The sequence below is a fragment of the Phocoena phocoena genome, chromosome 1 (genome assembly GCF_963924675.1).
Source record: "Phocoena phocoena chromosome 1, mPhoPho1.1, whole genome shotgun sequence".
NCBI classification, from domain to species: domain Eukaryota; kingdom Metazoa; phylum Chordata; class Mammalia; order Artiodactyla; family Phocoenidae; genus Phocoena; species Phocoena phocoena.
The window spans coordinates 7,968,093-7,982,840 of record NC_089219.1 but is presented as its reverse complement, the minus strand read 5'-3'; the positions used below and the strand labels follow the sequence as shown (position 1 = coordinate 7,982,840).

The 14,748-nt window shown below is 45.4% G+C and overlaps 1 protein-coding gene and 1 non-coding gene across 2 annotated transcripts; one reads left to right on the top strand and one right to left on the bottom strand.

Annotated features, from left to right (window-relative positions):
* Positions 1–38: 38 nt before the first annotated feature.
* On the top strand, positions 39–10,888 carry DFFA (DNA fragmentation factor subunit alpha). Its single transcript, XM_065897924.1, has 6 exons — positions 39–177; positions 2,402–2,563; positions 4,379–4,521; positions 9,166–9,355; positions 9,575–9,723; positions 10,676–10,888. The coding sequence occupies exons 1-6, from the start codon at positions 39–41 to the stop codon at positions 10,886–10,888; spliced, it is 996 nt and encodes a 331-aa protein (XP_065753996.1).
* A 342-nt stretch (positions 10,889–11,230) lies between these two features.
* LOC136141058 (small nucleolar RNA SNORD77) lies at positions 11,231–11,299 on the bottom strand. The gene has a single exon (XR_010657702.1). It is a non-coding gene; the product is annotated as a small nucleolar RNA SNORD77 (small nucleolar RNA).
* Positions 11,300–14,748: the final 3,449 nt, after the last annotated feature.

The window sequence follows — 14,748 nt, the reverse complement described above, 5'->3', positions numbered from 1 at the left end:
CCCTGACGTCCCCGTGTTGGTCAGGTCAGACCCTGAAGATGACGGAGGTGGTCGGGGGACCCAGTGTTCCAGAACCCAGCGAGATCCGGGCTCTAAAGCAGTGTCTCCTGTGCCGCAACCACAGCCGGGAACAGCACGGCGTGGCGGCCTCCTGCCTCGAGGAGCTGAGGAGCAAGGGTTGGCACGGGACGGGGGCGAGGACTTGGGGGGACGGGGGCGAGGACTTGCGGGGCCGGGGCCCGGGCTGAAGGGACCGGGGGAGAGATGGGGATGTCCGGTGGGGCAAGGCGGGGTCAGGAGAGGCGACTTGGGGCTTCTTGTCGCTCGAGTGGAGCCTTGGAACAGAGATGACTCAGGTGGATATGGCGGTTTAGCAGTTTCATAGCGTTTTCCGGCACTTTAACTTAATTTATCTTGTGTGAGATTCATATGGTGGAGAGGCAGACGGGAAGCAATATGCGAATTAAGACAGACTCTACTTCGGTGCCTCGCCTCAGATGACTCAGATTTTGGATCGAACTCAGTCCACTGTATTCCTGCCACTCAGGCTCCCTAAGGTTGTACTGGGTCCCCCAGCTGAGCCTACGGCGGGGTGGGAGCGGGTTTCCACAGTCAGCTCTGGCAGGTATCTGTGCGGTAAAGAGGGAGCTGTTACCGACCATCCGGGAGGGCCGGACAAGGAACGTCTGTTGTGAGTGACCGAGTTGACAGAAATTCTGAGCCGCATACCGTTACTAGCTGCCTGACCTTGCACTTAACCACCTCTCCATCCCCAGTTTTCTCATCAGCAAAGTGGGCGTGTTTCCAGCCCTGCTCCACAGGATTGGGACTCTGGAAGGAGATGAGATATTCAAATAACTTACATGTTGCTGGCCTGTAAGCAGTAAATTGCTAACCCAGAGAAGTTCTGTTGGTTAAACGTGTGTGTCATCCCCGGGCATGTAGTGGACGTGTGTGTCAGCGTGTTCAGGGCTTCCTCCCAGGGTCACCAAGCCCATTAGATATCAGACAGATGTCTTTCAGAGATGCAGGAACAGCCAAAGCACTCTAAATGCTTTAGTGACGTGGTTTTTGCCATATAAGTGTTTACATATTTTTTGCTTGGCATGAAGTTGCTTAAGTTTTAGTGCCCCATCAGTGCAGTGGCTGGATGCATTTGGCACAGAGGCTTATGTAAGCGCTTGTGTTTCTGGAGCTCGGCCTCTACAAGGCTTGCTGTTCTATTTGGGTGAAAGACAGCATTGCCCAGTGATCTTTGTAGTCTCTTGGCTACTTCTCTGCCTACTCTAGTCCCATTAGCATTTTAGGCATTGCCATTACTAAATGGGATGGTACAGACCTGCCCTGGACAAAGCCTCTTGCCCAGTGATCATAAAGATGAAAAGCTACTGTTACAAACTTCTGCCTTCTGCTTCTCTTATACTTTCCTATAGGTTAGTAAGGCTGCCAAGAAAGATACTGTGAGAACATAAAGTCTTTTTTTTTCTTTTCTTTTTTATAATTTTCTTCTTTTCTTTTTCTCTTTTTTCTTTGTGACATTTGACACATGGGAGAATTTGAGTAGACCACTGAGGAAATGAATGAAAGACTGCTTGTTCTCAAGGAATCAAATCAGACTTTGGTTTGTTGTTCCTCCAAGTAAAGGCTCAAGTGCATCCTAATGTGGGTGTAGAGTAGCTGGAAGAAAAACACATTTTCAAGAGCCAGACTGTGTGGGTTGAAATGCCGGCTCTGCCACTTACTGTGTGACCTTGGGCAAATTACTTAACTTCTCTGAGCCTTGGGCTTGACATCCGTAAAAATGGGAGTAACAATAGTATCTGTGTTATAGGATTTTTAGGAAATTAAATGCTGTATGTGAAAAGCACTTAGTACAGTACAAGGGACATGGTAAGTGTTATATTAGTACTAGTGGTCATCTTATAGTTATTATAGTTATTATTACCAGGGATTTTTCTAGGCTCTGGGGGCATACTTTTTTTAAAAAATTTATTTTTGGCTGCACTGAGTCTTCGTTGCTGCATGGGGGCTTTCTCTAGTTGAGGCAAGCGGGGGCTACTCTTCGCTGCGGTGCGCAGGCTTCTCATTGCGGTGGCTTCTCTTGTTGCGGAGCACGGGCTCTAGGCGTGTGGGTTTCAGTAGTTGCGGCACACGGGCTCAGCAGTTCTGGCTCGCGGGCTCTAGAGCACAGGCTCAGTAGTTGTGGCACATGGGCTTAGTTGCTCCGTGGCATGTGGGATCTTCTCGGACCAGGGCTCAAACCTGTGTCCCATGCATTGGCAGACAGATTCTTAACACTGTGCCACCAGGGAAGTCCCGGGGCATACATATTGAGAGTGCAAGGACAGATGTAATTTCCCTATGGATACTTGTCAATTACCAAATATTTTATTCCTCTCAGCTTGTGACATTCTGGCCATTGACAAGTCCCTGGCACCAGTCACCCTGGTCCTGGCAGAGGATGGCACCATAGTGGATGATGACGATTACTTCCTGTGTCTTCCTGCCAATACTAAGTTTGTGGCACTGGCTGGGAATGAGAAGTGGGCTTACAACAATTCAGGTAAGAAATGCTGGTGGCCGTATATACTATATACCATCCATCATGATTTATTTTACTGCATAGGCACCTGGTTGCTGTTTGGTTGGCTGTTTTAAGCATTTATGCAGCAAACGTTTACTGAGCACCTTCTGTATACCAGAGCGGTGCTGAGTCTGGGGATGAAGATGAATGAGACGGGCTCAGTTCTCAAATAACTCACAGACCGACAGCAACTAAAACGCAGCAAGGGAGAGAGATCTGTGCCGCAGGTTGGGTCAGACTGTCTGGTCTGAATCCTGGCTCTGCCATTTACTAGCCACGTGACCTTGAGCAAATTATCTAACATTTCAGCCCCGTATTGAGATAATAATTACAGTACCTGTCTCCTAGCATTGTTGGAAGGATACTAGAACATAGTACATATCAAGCCAGGGCTTCTCAACAGTACTACTGACATTTTGGGCCGGAGAATTCTTTGTTGTGGGGTTGCTGTCCTGTGTCTTGCAGGATGTTTAGCAGCATCACTGGCCTTTACCTGCTAGGTGTCAGTAGCATCTCCTCACCCTAATTGTGACAACCAAAAATGCCTCTAGACATTGTCAAATGTCTACTGGGGGTGGGATGGGCAAAATCACTCCCAGTTGAGAGCCACTGATAGAAAGCATTCAGATCTTACCTGGTACACAGTAAGACAAATAAATATTACCTGTCACCATCATTAGCATCATCCTCACTGGAAATACAAAGAGAACTAATTTTGACGGGCAAGGATCAAAGAGCTAAAAAAGTGTCTTGAGGAAATTCCCTAGGCCACTAAAGTGAGGAAGTCACCCTTCAGCAATGGCTTTCCCAGCCACCTTTGTACTTGGGCCCAAGGGACAGCGAACAGTGGCTGCACCTGCTCCAGTCAAGGATAAGACCCATCCCCAAGCACAGAAGAAGTGCTGATGAGGATGAATGTTTTTGCATACAGTAATAGAACACACCCACAGACACAAAAACTAACCTAGGGCTTCCCTGATGGCGCAGTGGTTGAGAATCCACCTGCCGATGCGGGGGACGCGGGTTCATGCCCCGGTCCGGGAGGATCCCACATGCCGCGGAGCGGCTGGGCCCGTGAGCCAGACGGGAGAGGCCACAGCAGTGAGAGGCCCGCGTACTACAAAAAAAAAAAAAAAAAAAAAAAAAAAAAAAAAGGGAAGTGTGACAGTATCCTGGGTATGCATAAGCATACATTGGATTTAAGTGGCTTCCTTCCATAAAAGAATACAGAGCAGTTTCACACAGAAATAAATGGAAGATGGGGACTTCCCCGGTGGTCCACTGGTAAAAAAAATCCACCTTCCAATGAAGGGGATGTGGGTTCGATCCCTGGTCAGGGAACTAAGGTCCCATATGCCACAGGGCAACTAAGCCCTCGCGCCACAGCTACTGAGCCTGCACACCACAACTAGAGAGCCCACATGCCACAACTAGAGAGCCCACGTGCTACAAACTACAGAGCCCATGTGCTATGGAGCCCACGCGCCACAACTAGAGAGAAGCCCACGCACTGCAGCAAATGATCCCTCATGCCAAAGATCCCCGCATGCTGCAGCCAAAAAAAAAAAAGAAAGAAAGAAATGGAAGATGGAACAAGAGGGAAAATTAAGGTCCTAGATGGGGTTGGCTTCCCCATGAATCCCTGAGAAAAGGTGCTTCCTTCACCATCTAAATTATTCTAAGTGATCTGTCGGAAGGATGTGCCGACATCCTTGAGGTCTGAGTTGGAGGAGGAAGTGAAAACAGCACTTCCCGTTAATCTGACTCTGACCGGCATTTTCTCCCATGTATCAGATGGAGGTACGGCTTGGATTACCCAAGAGTCCTTTGACGGAGATGAAACAGACAGCGGGGCAGGGTTGAAGTGGAAGAATGTGGCCAGGCAGCTGAAAGAAGACCTGTCCAGCATCATCCTCCTGTCCGAGGAGGACCTCCACGTAAGCCTCCTCCGCAACCCATAGCCACGTTCCGCCAGCCTGTGCTTCCCCCAGCGCCTTAGTTGCCATGCATCCTGCCATAATAATTTCATTGCTTCTTAATTTTTAAGTAATTCTTAGATGACAACCAAGGTTCTTCATTTTCTAATTCTCTCACCTAGAGTAGGAAATTTTCACCCCTAACCCTGCATCAGAATCACCAGTGGAGCTTTTTAAAAACACAGACGCCAAGGCCTCACCTAGACCCATTTAGGACCAAGGCGTGGGTCAAGGATGTACTGCTAAAGAATGCAGATTAAATCTTAGCTCCATCTGTGTGACTTTGAACCGGTAACTTAGCCTCCCTGCTTATGTTTCCTCTCCAGTAGAATTAGGATAAAAATAGTATTGTTAACTCAAAAAAATATTTATTGAGCCCCGGTCCTCTGCCTGACAGTTCTATGCACAGGGGTGCAATGGTGAACAAGCCAGACACAGTCCCTGCTCTAATGGAACTCAAGTCCTGGTGGAAGGAGGCAGACAAAATAAGCAGCATGTCAGACAGGGCAGTGTGCCAAGAGTGGCGGGAAGGCTCCTGGAAGGAGGCGACCTTGTGGTGATTTTTTTACACGTGTATATTTATTGTGAATAAATCATATTAATGCTTTCACATGGTTCAAAATCCAAGAGGTATAGAAGGATACACAGGTAGCCAGAAAGTAAGACAACCCAAATGTCCGTCAGCTGATAACTAGATAAATAAAATGTGGTATATCCAAACAATGGAATATATTAGTCAGCCATAAAAAGGAATGGAGTATTAATACATGCTACAGCATGGATAAAACTTGAAAACATTATGCTAAGTGAAAGAAGCCAGACATGAAAGGCCACATATTTTATGATTGCATTTATATGAAATGGCCAGAATACACAAGTCCATAGAAATAGAAGGTAGATTAGTGGTTGCTTAGGGATGGGGTTGGTGGGGAGTTTTGAGGGAGAATAAGGAGGAACTACTAATGGGTACAGCTCTTTCTGGGGTGGTGAATATGTTCTAAGACTGATTGTGGTGGTGACTGCACTATCACAAGACCACTAATTATACTGAAACCCACTGAATTATACACTTTATATGGGTGCATTGTATAGTATATTAACTACATCCCCATAAAGCTGGGTTTTGGGGGGTTTTTTTTGGCCACGGGGCATGTGGGATCTTAGTTCCTTAGATCTTAGGAATTGAAGCCACATCTCCTGCATTGGAAGCGTGGAGTCTTAACCACTGGACCATCAGGGAAATCCCTCAATTAAGCTGTTTAGAAAAAAAAGGATATACAGGAAAAGTCTGACTCCTGCCTCCAGCCACCCAACTTCCCCTTCCTGGAGACAACCAATCTGTCAGTTTCCCATTCCAGAGATATTTTATATACAAACAAATACATAAGTGTTTTCACCTCCTCCCCTATATCACACAAGTGGAAACATCTCTACTCTGTTTTAATTATTTATTTATGTATTTATTTTTGGCTGTGTTGGGTCTTGGTTGCTGAGCGCAGGCCTTCTCTAGTTGCAGCGAGCGGGGGCCACTCCTCATTGCGGTGCGCAGGCTTCTCATTGCGGTGGCTTCTTGTTGCAGAGCATGGGCTCTAAGTGCACGGGCTTCAGTAGTTGTGGCACATGGGCTCAGTAGTTGTGGCTCCTGGGCTCTAGAGCGCAGGCTCAGTAGTTGTGGCACACGGGCTTAGTTGCTCCATAGCATGTGGGATCTTCCCGGACCAGGGCTCGAACCCGTGACTCCTGCATTGGCAGGCAGATTCTTAACCACTGTGCCACCAGGGAAGCCCTCTGCTCTGTCTTAAAGAAAGATTTGGAAAGTATTCCAGATCAGTTTATAAAAGACATCCTCACCTCTTTTTCACCACTGCATAATATTCCATTTCATGTCTGTACCATGACTTATTTAATGAGACTCCCCCACTGGGGTACATGTGGGTGTCATCAGTCTTGCTCTTCTAGTCAGTGGTGCAAAAAGCTTAGATCAGTGTCATTTTTCACACATGCTTGTGCATAGAATAAATTCATAGAATTTAGTTGAGAAACATTGGCAGGTCCCAAGAGGAGACCCTGAAGGACAAGAGGAAGCTTGCCATGGAAAGGTTGGGGCCAGAGTGTTGCAGGCAGAGGGAGGGCAGGAGCAAGCTTGATTTTTTTTCTTTCTTGTTTTTTCTTTTTCTTATTTATTTATTTATTTTTGCGGTATGTGTGCCTCTCACTGTTGTGGCCTCTCCCGTTGTGGAGCACAGATTCCGGACACGCAGGCTCAGTGGCCATGGCTCACGGGCCTAGCCACTCCGCGGCACGTGGGATCTTCCCAGACCAGGGCACGAACCCGTGTCCCCTGCATCGGCAGGCGGACTCTCAACCACTGCGCCACCAGGGAAGCCCTGTTCTTTCTTTTTTATGAAACAGAAAGGGGGGACTTCCCTGGCGGTCCAGTGGTTAAGACTCTGCGCTTCCACTGCAGGGGGTGTAGGTTCGATCCCTGGTTGGGGAATTAAGATCCCACATGCCCTGTGGCCAAAAAAAAGGAAACAGAAAGGGGTCATGAGATCCCTTCCCATCCCACAGACTAGTATATTATGATACCCCTAGAATAAGGAGCACAGCAGTCCTTACCAAAATAGGGATACCAGAATATGAGTGAGCCTGGCCCTGACAGCTAGGCTGTACAAGGAAGCTTAGGACAGGAGCTGGCAGAGGCTGGCCATGCGACAGGTAGAGGAAAGGTACCACCATCTCAGGGACCATGGGGAGTGAGAACAGATGGGAGGGAAGGGAGGAGCCCAGGGATCAATTACACAGTGTCCTGAGGATTAGAACTGACTGATCCTTGGGACGTTATTAACTGTTCTTGCCTCATTTTCCTCATCTGTTAAGGTGGTGGTAATACTAGTACTTACCTCAGAAGGTTTGTACCTCTTGAATTTTGAACCTTATGAATGTATATTAATACTACTTGTTCGAAAATTGATGCAATATGAAAGTTAAGGATAACTTATAAAGTCACCTCTTCAAAGAGGCCTTTCCCAATCTAGAGCAGCCCACCTCGCCACTTTCTGTCCTAAGCGTTTTACATCAATTTTCTCACTGATACATAGTACATGCTCGAGAAATGCAAACGCTTATTATTGTATTTCTTATTAAGCTCCATATTCTAATCTGCAGCTGAAGTTAGATTTACTCTCCAAGAATTTCAACAGTTTGATCTTTCTCTTATGAAGGCTATTTTATTTTTTATTATGTTTTAATTATTATTATTTTTAATTTATTTTTGTCTGCCTTGGGTCTTCATTGCAAGCACGTGGGCTTTCTCTACTTGTGGCGAGCGGGGGCTACTCTTTGTTGCAGTGCACGGGCTTCTCATTGCGGTGGCTTCTCTTGTTGCAGAGCACGGGCTGTAGGTGCGCAGGCTTCAGTTGTGGCATGAGGGCTCAGTAGCTGTGGCGCACGGGCTTAGTTGCTCCACGGCATATGGGATCTTCCCAGACAAGGGCTCGAACCCGTGTCCCCTGAATTGGCAGGCGGATTCTTAACCACTGCGCCACCAGGGAAGCCCTGAAGACTATTTTTAATCTAATGCTGTATATGCCAAAAGATTGAGCCTTCTTAAAATCTAGGGTATGATAAGTGAGGTCTCCCTTATTTCACAGACTGAACACGTCATTTAAAAGCTGAGTAGTTTATATTTGAAAAATAGTCGTTCAAAGTACGAACATGTATAATAAAAATGTTTAAGGTTAAAATCATCAGAAAGAGGGGCTTCCCTGGTGGCGCAGTGGTTGCGAGTCCACCTGCCGATGCAGGGGACACGGGTTCGTGCCCCGGTCCAGGAAGATCCCACATGCGCGGAGCAGCTGGGCCCATGAGCCAAGGCCGCTGGGCCTGCGCATCCGGAGCCTGTGCTCCACAGTGGGAGGGGCCCCAACAGTGAGAGGCCCGCGTACCGCAAAAAAAAAAAAATCATCAGAAAGACTTTTGCTTGAAATAGCCTCATACTGATTCATTGTACAAGTGATCATACACCTCCTCCTTTATATTCTGTACAATGTACAATGGGTTATTTAATATGAGGATTTTGTTTTGTTTTCATTTTTATTCGGTGTATAGTTATTTACAATATTGTTTTAGTTTCTGCTGTACAGCAAAGTGAATCAGTTATACATATACATATATCCACTCTTTTTTAGATTCTTTTCCCAAATAGGTCATTATGGAGTATTGAGTAGAGTCCCCTGTGCTGTACAGTAGGTCATTATTAGTTATCTATTTTGTATATAGTAGTGTGTATATGTCAATCCCAGTCTCCCAATTTATCCCTCCTCCCCCTCCCCCCCAGTAACCATAAGTTTGTTTTCTACATCTGTGACCCTATTTCTGTTTGTTTTGTTTTTAATAAGGCACTAAGGCAGTAGTTTCCTAATTTTTTCACCAGAGGAAAACTGAAAAAAATTACATGCCTCTTTCCTGACTTTCAGGCAGCCATATATTAGGTAACTTTGGGAACTGGATGTAATGAGTCTGCGAAATTGATGTATTTGAGAGCTGTAACATCACGTTTAGAAAGTACTTTCCGATTTCTTAAAGTCCGTATTTGTTTGTCAGATGCTTATTGATGTCCCATGTTCAGAGCTGGCTCAGGAACTCAGCCAAAGTCGTGTCGCAGTCCAGGGGCTCCAGAACACCCTCCAGCAGGTCCTTGACCAGAGAGAGGAAGCCCGTCAGTCCAAGCAGCTCTTGGAGCTTTACCTCCGGGCTTTGGAGAAGGAGGGCAGCATCCTGTTGAAGCAGCAAGGTAGGATTCATCGGCTGGGGAGTTACACTGAGAACTCAGTAGAGCATCTCCTTGAGAGGGAGCCAGGTGCTTACCATGTGGTTAAGAACAGTGAAACCACAGCTGCTGGCATCTTGAGATGACAGGCTTCTGTCTGCCCAGCTGCCTGCTCTGGCTGGATGTTGGTATGGCTGTATGTGTACATGGTGTGCTGATCTCTGTCTCACATCTGCTTTGCAGAGTCCAAAGCTGGCGTCGGTGATGAGAGGGATGCAGTTGACACGGGTATTGGAGAGAGCTCCTCCGAAATTGCACTTACGAGCCAGATCCTTAATGCGCTGAAGGAGAAACCCGCGCCAGAGCTGAGTTTGTCTAGTAAAGATTTGGAGGTGGGCAAGCACCAGGGACCCTGACCTTTGCAAGGAGAGGCTTGTATCAAGTTTTTTTCACCTCTGCAGACCTTGAATCATTAGCTGTCAATTTGCCCATTATTATATGCAAAGCATTTGCAAACATCTCATTTAATCCAAATCTTAAACAAAATGGTTGCCCTCCCTCAGATCATCAAACATTATTTTCTGGTCCACAGTAGGTAATGAAATGTCTGACCCCGACAGGGAGGAATAGCAGGGCTCAGGCTTCTGAGATGCATCTGTCAGTGGTTGAAAAAGATCCATAGGCCATAGAAGCACATAAAATATCCTTGAGAGAGGCCCACTCAAGGGGATCATCTTGTGCCCTCAGACCAAGGAACTGGAGGCTTGATGAAGGGAACATATCAAAGTGGGTGCTCCTTCTTTCTTTCCTTTTTTTTGGGGGGGGGGATTTGCTGTAGCTTGTGTTTTTGTTTCATCTGTTGTTTCACAGTTATTTTATTTTTATTTTTTATTTTATTTTATTTTTGGCCATGGCAAGTGGCATGTGTGATCTTAGTTCCCCGACCAGGGATAGAACCTGTGCCCCCTGCAGTGGGAGTGCAGAATCTTAACCACTGGGCTGCCAGGGAAGTCCCTGGTGCTCCTTCTTATGCTTCACCCTTGCCCCTGTTCCCAGTACTTCCTTGGTGTAGCTAGAAGGGAAAGAAGCTGTACTGACTTGAGCTTGGCTAAATTTCCTGTGAGCGGAGGACTTTATTGTTGCTCCAAGTAAACTACTCTCTAGATGTCCTTTCCTGTTGGTGTTGTGTGGTGAGAAGAGGCCTGTGACAATTGAGTATGAAGGGGACCTGGCATTTCAGCGTAAAGACATGACACAGACTGATATTGCCGATTCTCACCCCCTAAAGAAAATTATGAGAGCAGCAGAGGTGCTGGTTCTTAATGGTTCTTACTCTTGCCGCAGTTGGTTGCCAAGGAGGACCCTAAAGCACTGGCTGTTGCTTTGAACTGGGACATAAAGAAGACGGAAGCTGTTCAACAGACCTGTAATCAGGAACTTAGCCTGCGCCTCCAGCAGGTACAGAGCTTGTATTCTCTGAGGAGCATTTCAGCGAGGAGGAGTTCGCTGCCTGGAGAAGTGCAGAATCCCAAACAAGCCAGACGAGACCCCACATAGCCGGCAGCCAGAAACATGCCAAAGAAAACCAGTGTGACCAGTGTCAGTGTCAGTAAATACCTTCAGCCTAACCTTTGTAGCTCCCTACATACTCCTCTACCCCCTGCCTTCGAGAATGTTCTCCTGGAACAGGCTGGAAGACAGGCTTCATGCCCTTTCCAGAAAAGCTATTCCAGATCTCCACATGGGCTCTCTGACCTATTTTGAACCATAGAGCTGCACCAGCAGTATCCCACCTCCTCTAACTGCAAATTCTTATGTTCTCTAACAGTAGTTGTAAAGGGCAGGGAAAAGAAATTGTCATATTTCAGACCCACTATTTTTTTTTTTTACTTTTTTTTCTTCTACATCAGATAAATGGTATATCTCTTTCAAGATTCAATCTGTTGAACTATGCAGCCATCATAGTAATAGACCCACTATTCTTATTCTAAAGATGGAACTGCAGAATTTTAAACACAAAATAACAATAGAGAAGATGACATATCAGAGTGTTGATGATGGCCACAAACTTGTTTCTCAAGTTAAGGAATTTTTTCGTTTGTTTTAAAGGCACGTATTAAGTTTGCAGACCATAGGGACATATGGAGAGTAATTCACCATTTCTAATAGCTAATTCAGTATTGTGAAATTATATGCATTACCACAGTGAAACTTTTCAGTTTTCTAATGTGCTTTATCAGCAGGGGGTATAAAACGGTCATTAAATCAGTCTCCATGAGGTATGACTCTAGGTCTCTCTGGGTGCAAAGCAGAGACTTCTGGTTTATATCCCCGTTTCTGTACAAGCTTGTTCTTCGGGTTTTGTAATCTACAATGCAGTCTCTCTTGCAGGGAAAAGATAATTAGTTACTGACTTATTTGACTTACTTTTTAAGCATACTTAGAGGAAAACAGAATGCAATTAACCGATACATTGGCTAATTATTAAGTAAAGAAATATAACGATAAGTAAGTCCTAGGGCGAGGGAGAGGTACAGAAAACAAACAGAACAAAAAGAACTGTTTCCTTCTGCTGTGCCCTTCCTCAAGGAGGACTCAGACCTATGCAGCGTGCTCTTACTAATGCCTTATGTATTTGGTTCTCATTAGCCCCAATATTTCTTTTTTAATAGCATATTTTATAATGCCTTCTTAATTATCCTTAAATGAAAGCCAGAGCTGATAACCTACCTATGTGCATACCTTCATCAACATAATACCCCCAAATGTAGTATTTCAGAAGAAATAAAGGAAAATAATTTCCAACAAAATGGTGTGTATCTCAGTGTCACTTTCTGGAGATGACCATACGAAAGGCACATTGAAGCTGTCAGATGCGTGTACTTACCCACTGAATTACTGTGAATCTGTTAGAGGCAGCCAGGTGCGGTGTGTAGTGACTGTCAACCCAAATACCACAAGCAGCATTGCCCTTTGTAATGGGATTTCCCAAAACAGTGATGTTCTGGACAGAGTAACACATCTATCCTCGATTTACAAGGTGGCTGCATTCTTGACAGATCCAGGGAACGTTAAAACTGGAAAAAATACTTTGTATTTACATATAAAACAGAATTAGGTTTGAGGCTAATTTGGAAGAGGTTTTCATCCCTATGAACATCCAGAATGACATATAAAAGTCAGGTGGGGGCGGGGTTTCCCCGGAGGTGCAGTGGTTGAGAGTCCGCCTGCCGATGCAGGGGACACGGGTTCGTGCCCCGGTCCAGGAAGATCCCACATGCCGCGGAGCGGCTGGGCCTGTGAGCCATGGCCGCTGAGCCTGCGCGTCCGGAGCCTGTGCTCAGCCACGGGAGAGGCCACAACAGTGAGAGGCCCGCGTACCAAAAAAAAAAAAAAAAAAAAGTCAGGTAGGGGGAGAAAAGTCACGTGGGATATGGGATGATTCTTCATTGATGTGGAACAGTCACGTGCTTTGCAGGAAGAGGAGCATCCCACATCCTACCCCACCCACTCAATGCCAGTAGCAACCTCCAGGTATTGAGGCAACTGAAAACAGCCCCACACATTTTCAGAATGCCCCTGGAGGGGCAGTAATGCCAGTTGAGGATTTTTATAGCAGTTTGTAGTCTGCTCTGTGCCAGCACCTACCACATTGGACCCTCAAAACTGAGTGAGCTAATAAGCAGGGCGTGGCTTGTCGCCTCTCATTTTATGCATGAGCAAAGTTGTGCTCAGGGAGGGTCAATGACTTGCCTCATGTCACAAGGCTAATTGGAGGGCCAGGGTTCAAAGGCAGGTCTTCTGGTTCTAATTCCAGTGTTCTTTCTACTTATTTGTATTTTCTCTTAAGTCCACATAGTCTTTCCTACTCTACATCCAGATGACTGGTTTTGTTAATACCAGTGGAATAAGTTGGAGTCAGCTCTAACTGGAAAAGGGCTAATATGTCTGCAACATGACTGCCCAAAGATTTCTAACTGCAGTCGCTGTGCTGGTGGTGTAAGAGAAGTAAATCAGCCTTGTGAACGCTGTGTAGTTAGCCCAGTAGTAAAGGAAGGCTGTATGCCAGAAATGATAGAATGGCATCTCTATTCACCGATTCTGTCAACATTTCCATCTTTGCCCTGCTGAATGAAAAATGTTTTCTTCAGTTACTTCTGCAAATACACAGCAGAGCTTTAGGTGACTGGCCTGGGTGTTGGTGTTGGTCTTCTGTACTTGAAACAAACCCACCAAGCATCTCAGCTGCATAGGAGAGTGGAAAAAGAACTATGGGTTTTGGAGTGAGACAGACCCACGTTGAGTCTAACCTTATGGGACAGTAGTTTCCAAAAATGTAAGGTTAGCCTAAGGCCCCAAGATTAAAAGGGTTAAACGAAGTTAAGTATGAGGAAGAGCATAGAACCCAGCACAGAGTCAGTGTAGGGAATGGTTCCCTTTCACCGCCCCAGGGCCAGAGATGGGGGCAGGAGCAAAGACCTTAGTCTGCAAACCCTAGACCAAATGTGGAGTGACAGTTATTTTGCCCCAGCTGCCACTTACCTTCCTTACACCACGGTGCCTCCAGGCCTTCTAGAATAGAAATGTAGCAGCACAGCAATATGTCTAAAACTAGGAGAGGAGAGAGAGAGCAGGGCATGCCTGTTCTTATGTTAGGAGAAAAGAACGTCAAAGAAAGCGACTGGGACTCGTGAACTCTACATTAGCCATATTCCATTCTTTCAACTCAAGTCAAATGTCGGTCCCCATTAGGCAACTGGCTTTGACAGGAGCTGTGCTAATTACCACTTACCAACCTTTAATTTCTGGGTAAAAGAAAAAGGAAAAAAACTAATGGGTTTTTCATTTTCCAGAGAGAAAGGAATAAAATAATAGTCTTAAAAAATACATTAATTACAAGAATTATTAATGTACCTTTACTAACCAGATTTTTAAATTTCCTAATTATCTAGTCTTTTATTATTATTTTTTTTTTGCCTTCAGGGTTTTTTTTTCTTATTTTGTTGTATTTATAGGGTTTTGCCTTAAATTATTTTGGCTGTGTCTTATATTACTTGAGGTTTTTAAGTAATAAAGGGGAGGGGTGGAGTCCTCCGTCCTATTTGGAAGCTTCCAATGAAGGGAACAGACTCACTCCTCCCCAGGAGCTGCATTAAATTTTCAGATCGCAGATCCTTAAAGTTAGCTGTTGGCTCAAACTAAGTCAGACAACACTTCCACAATTATAAGGAAGTGAACCAACAGGTTAATGCAGGGCTATGGGATTTTCTTCGGTATTTTCTAATATCATGTTACAAGAACTATCACCAAGAAAATTCTAGCTTTTTCTCCAGCTTACAGTTATTTTAATAAGACAAACACGTATCTGTTCACTTAACTATTTAATTATAAATAGAAAGGATAACTTCATGTTAATT

What these genes read in the sequence shown, in the direction of transcription:
- DFFA (XM_065897924.1), top strand. Translation starts at nt 39, where the DNA reads ATGACGGAGGTGGTCGGGGGACCCAGTGTTCCAGAACCCAGCGAGATC. An exon ending in GTGGGCTTACAACAATTCAG is followed by an intron (nt 2,564 to 4,378) that starts GTAAGAAATGCT and finishes CCCATGTATCAG; the next exon opens with ATGGAGGTACGGCTTGGATT. An exon ending in TGTCTAGTAAAGATTTGGAG is followed by an intron (nt 9,724 to 10,675) that starts GTGGGCAAGCAC and finishes CTCTTGCCGCAG; the next exon opens with TTGGTTGCCAAGGAGGACCC.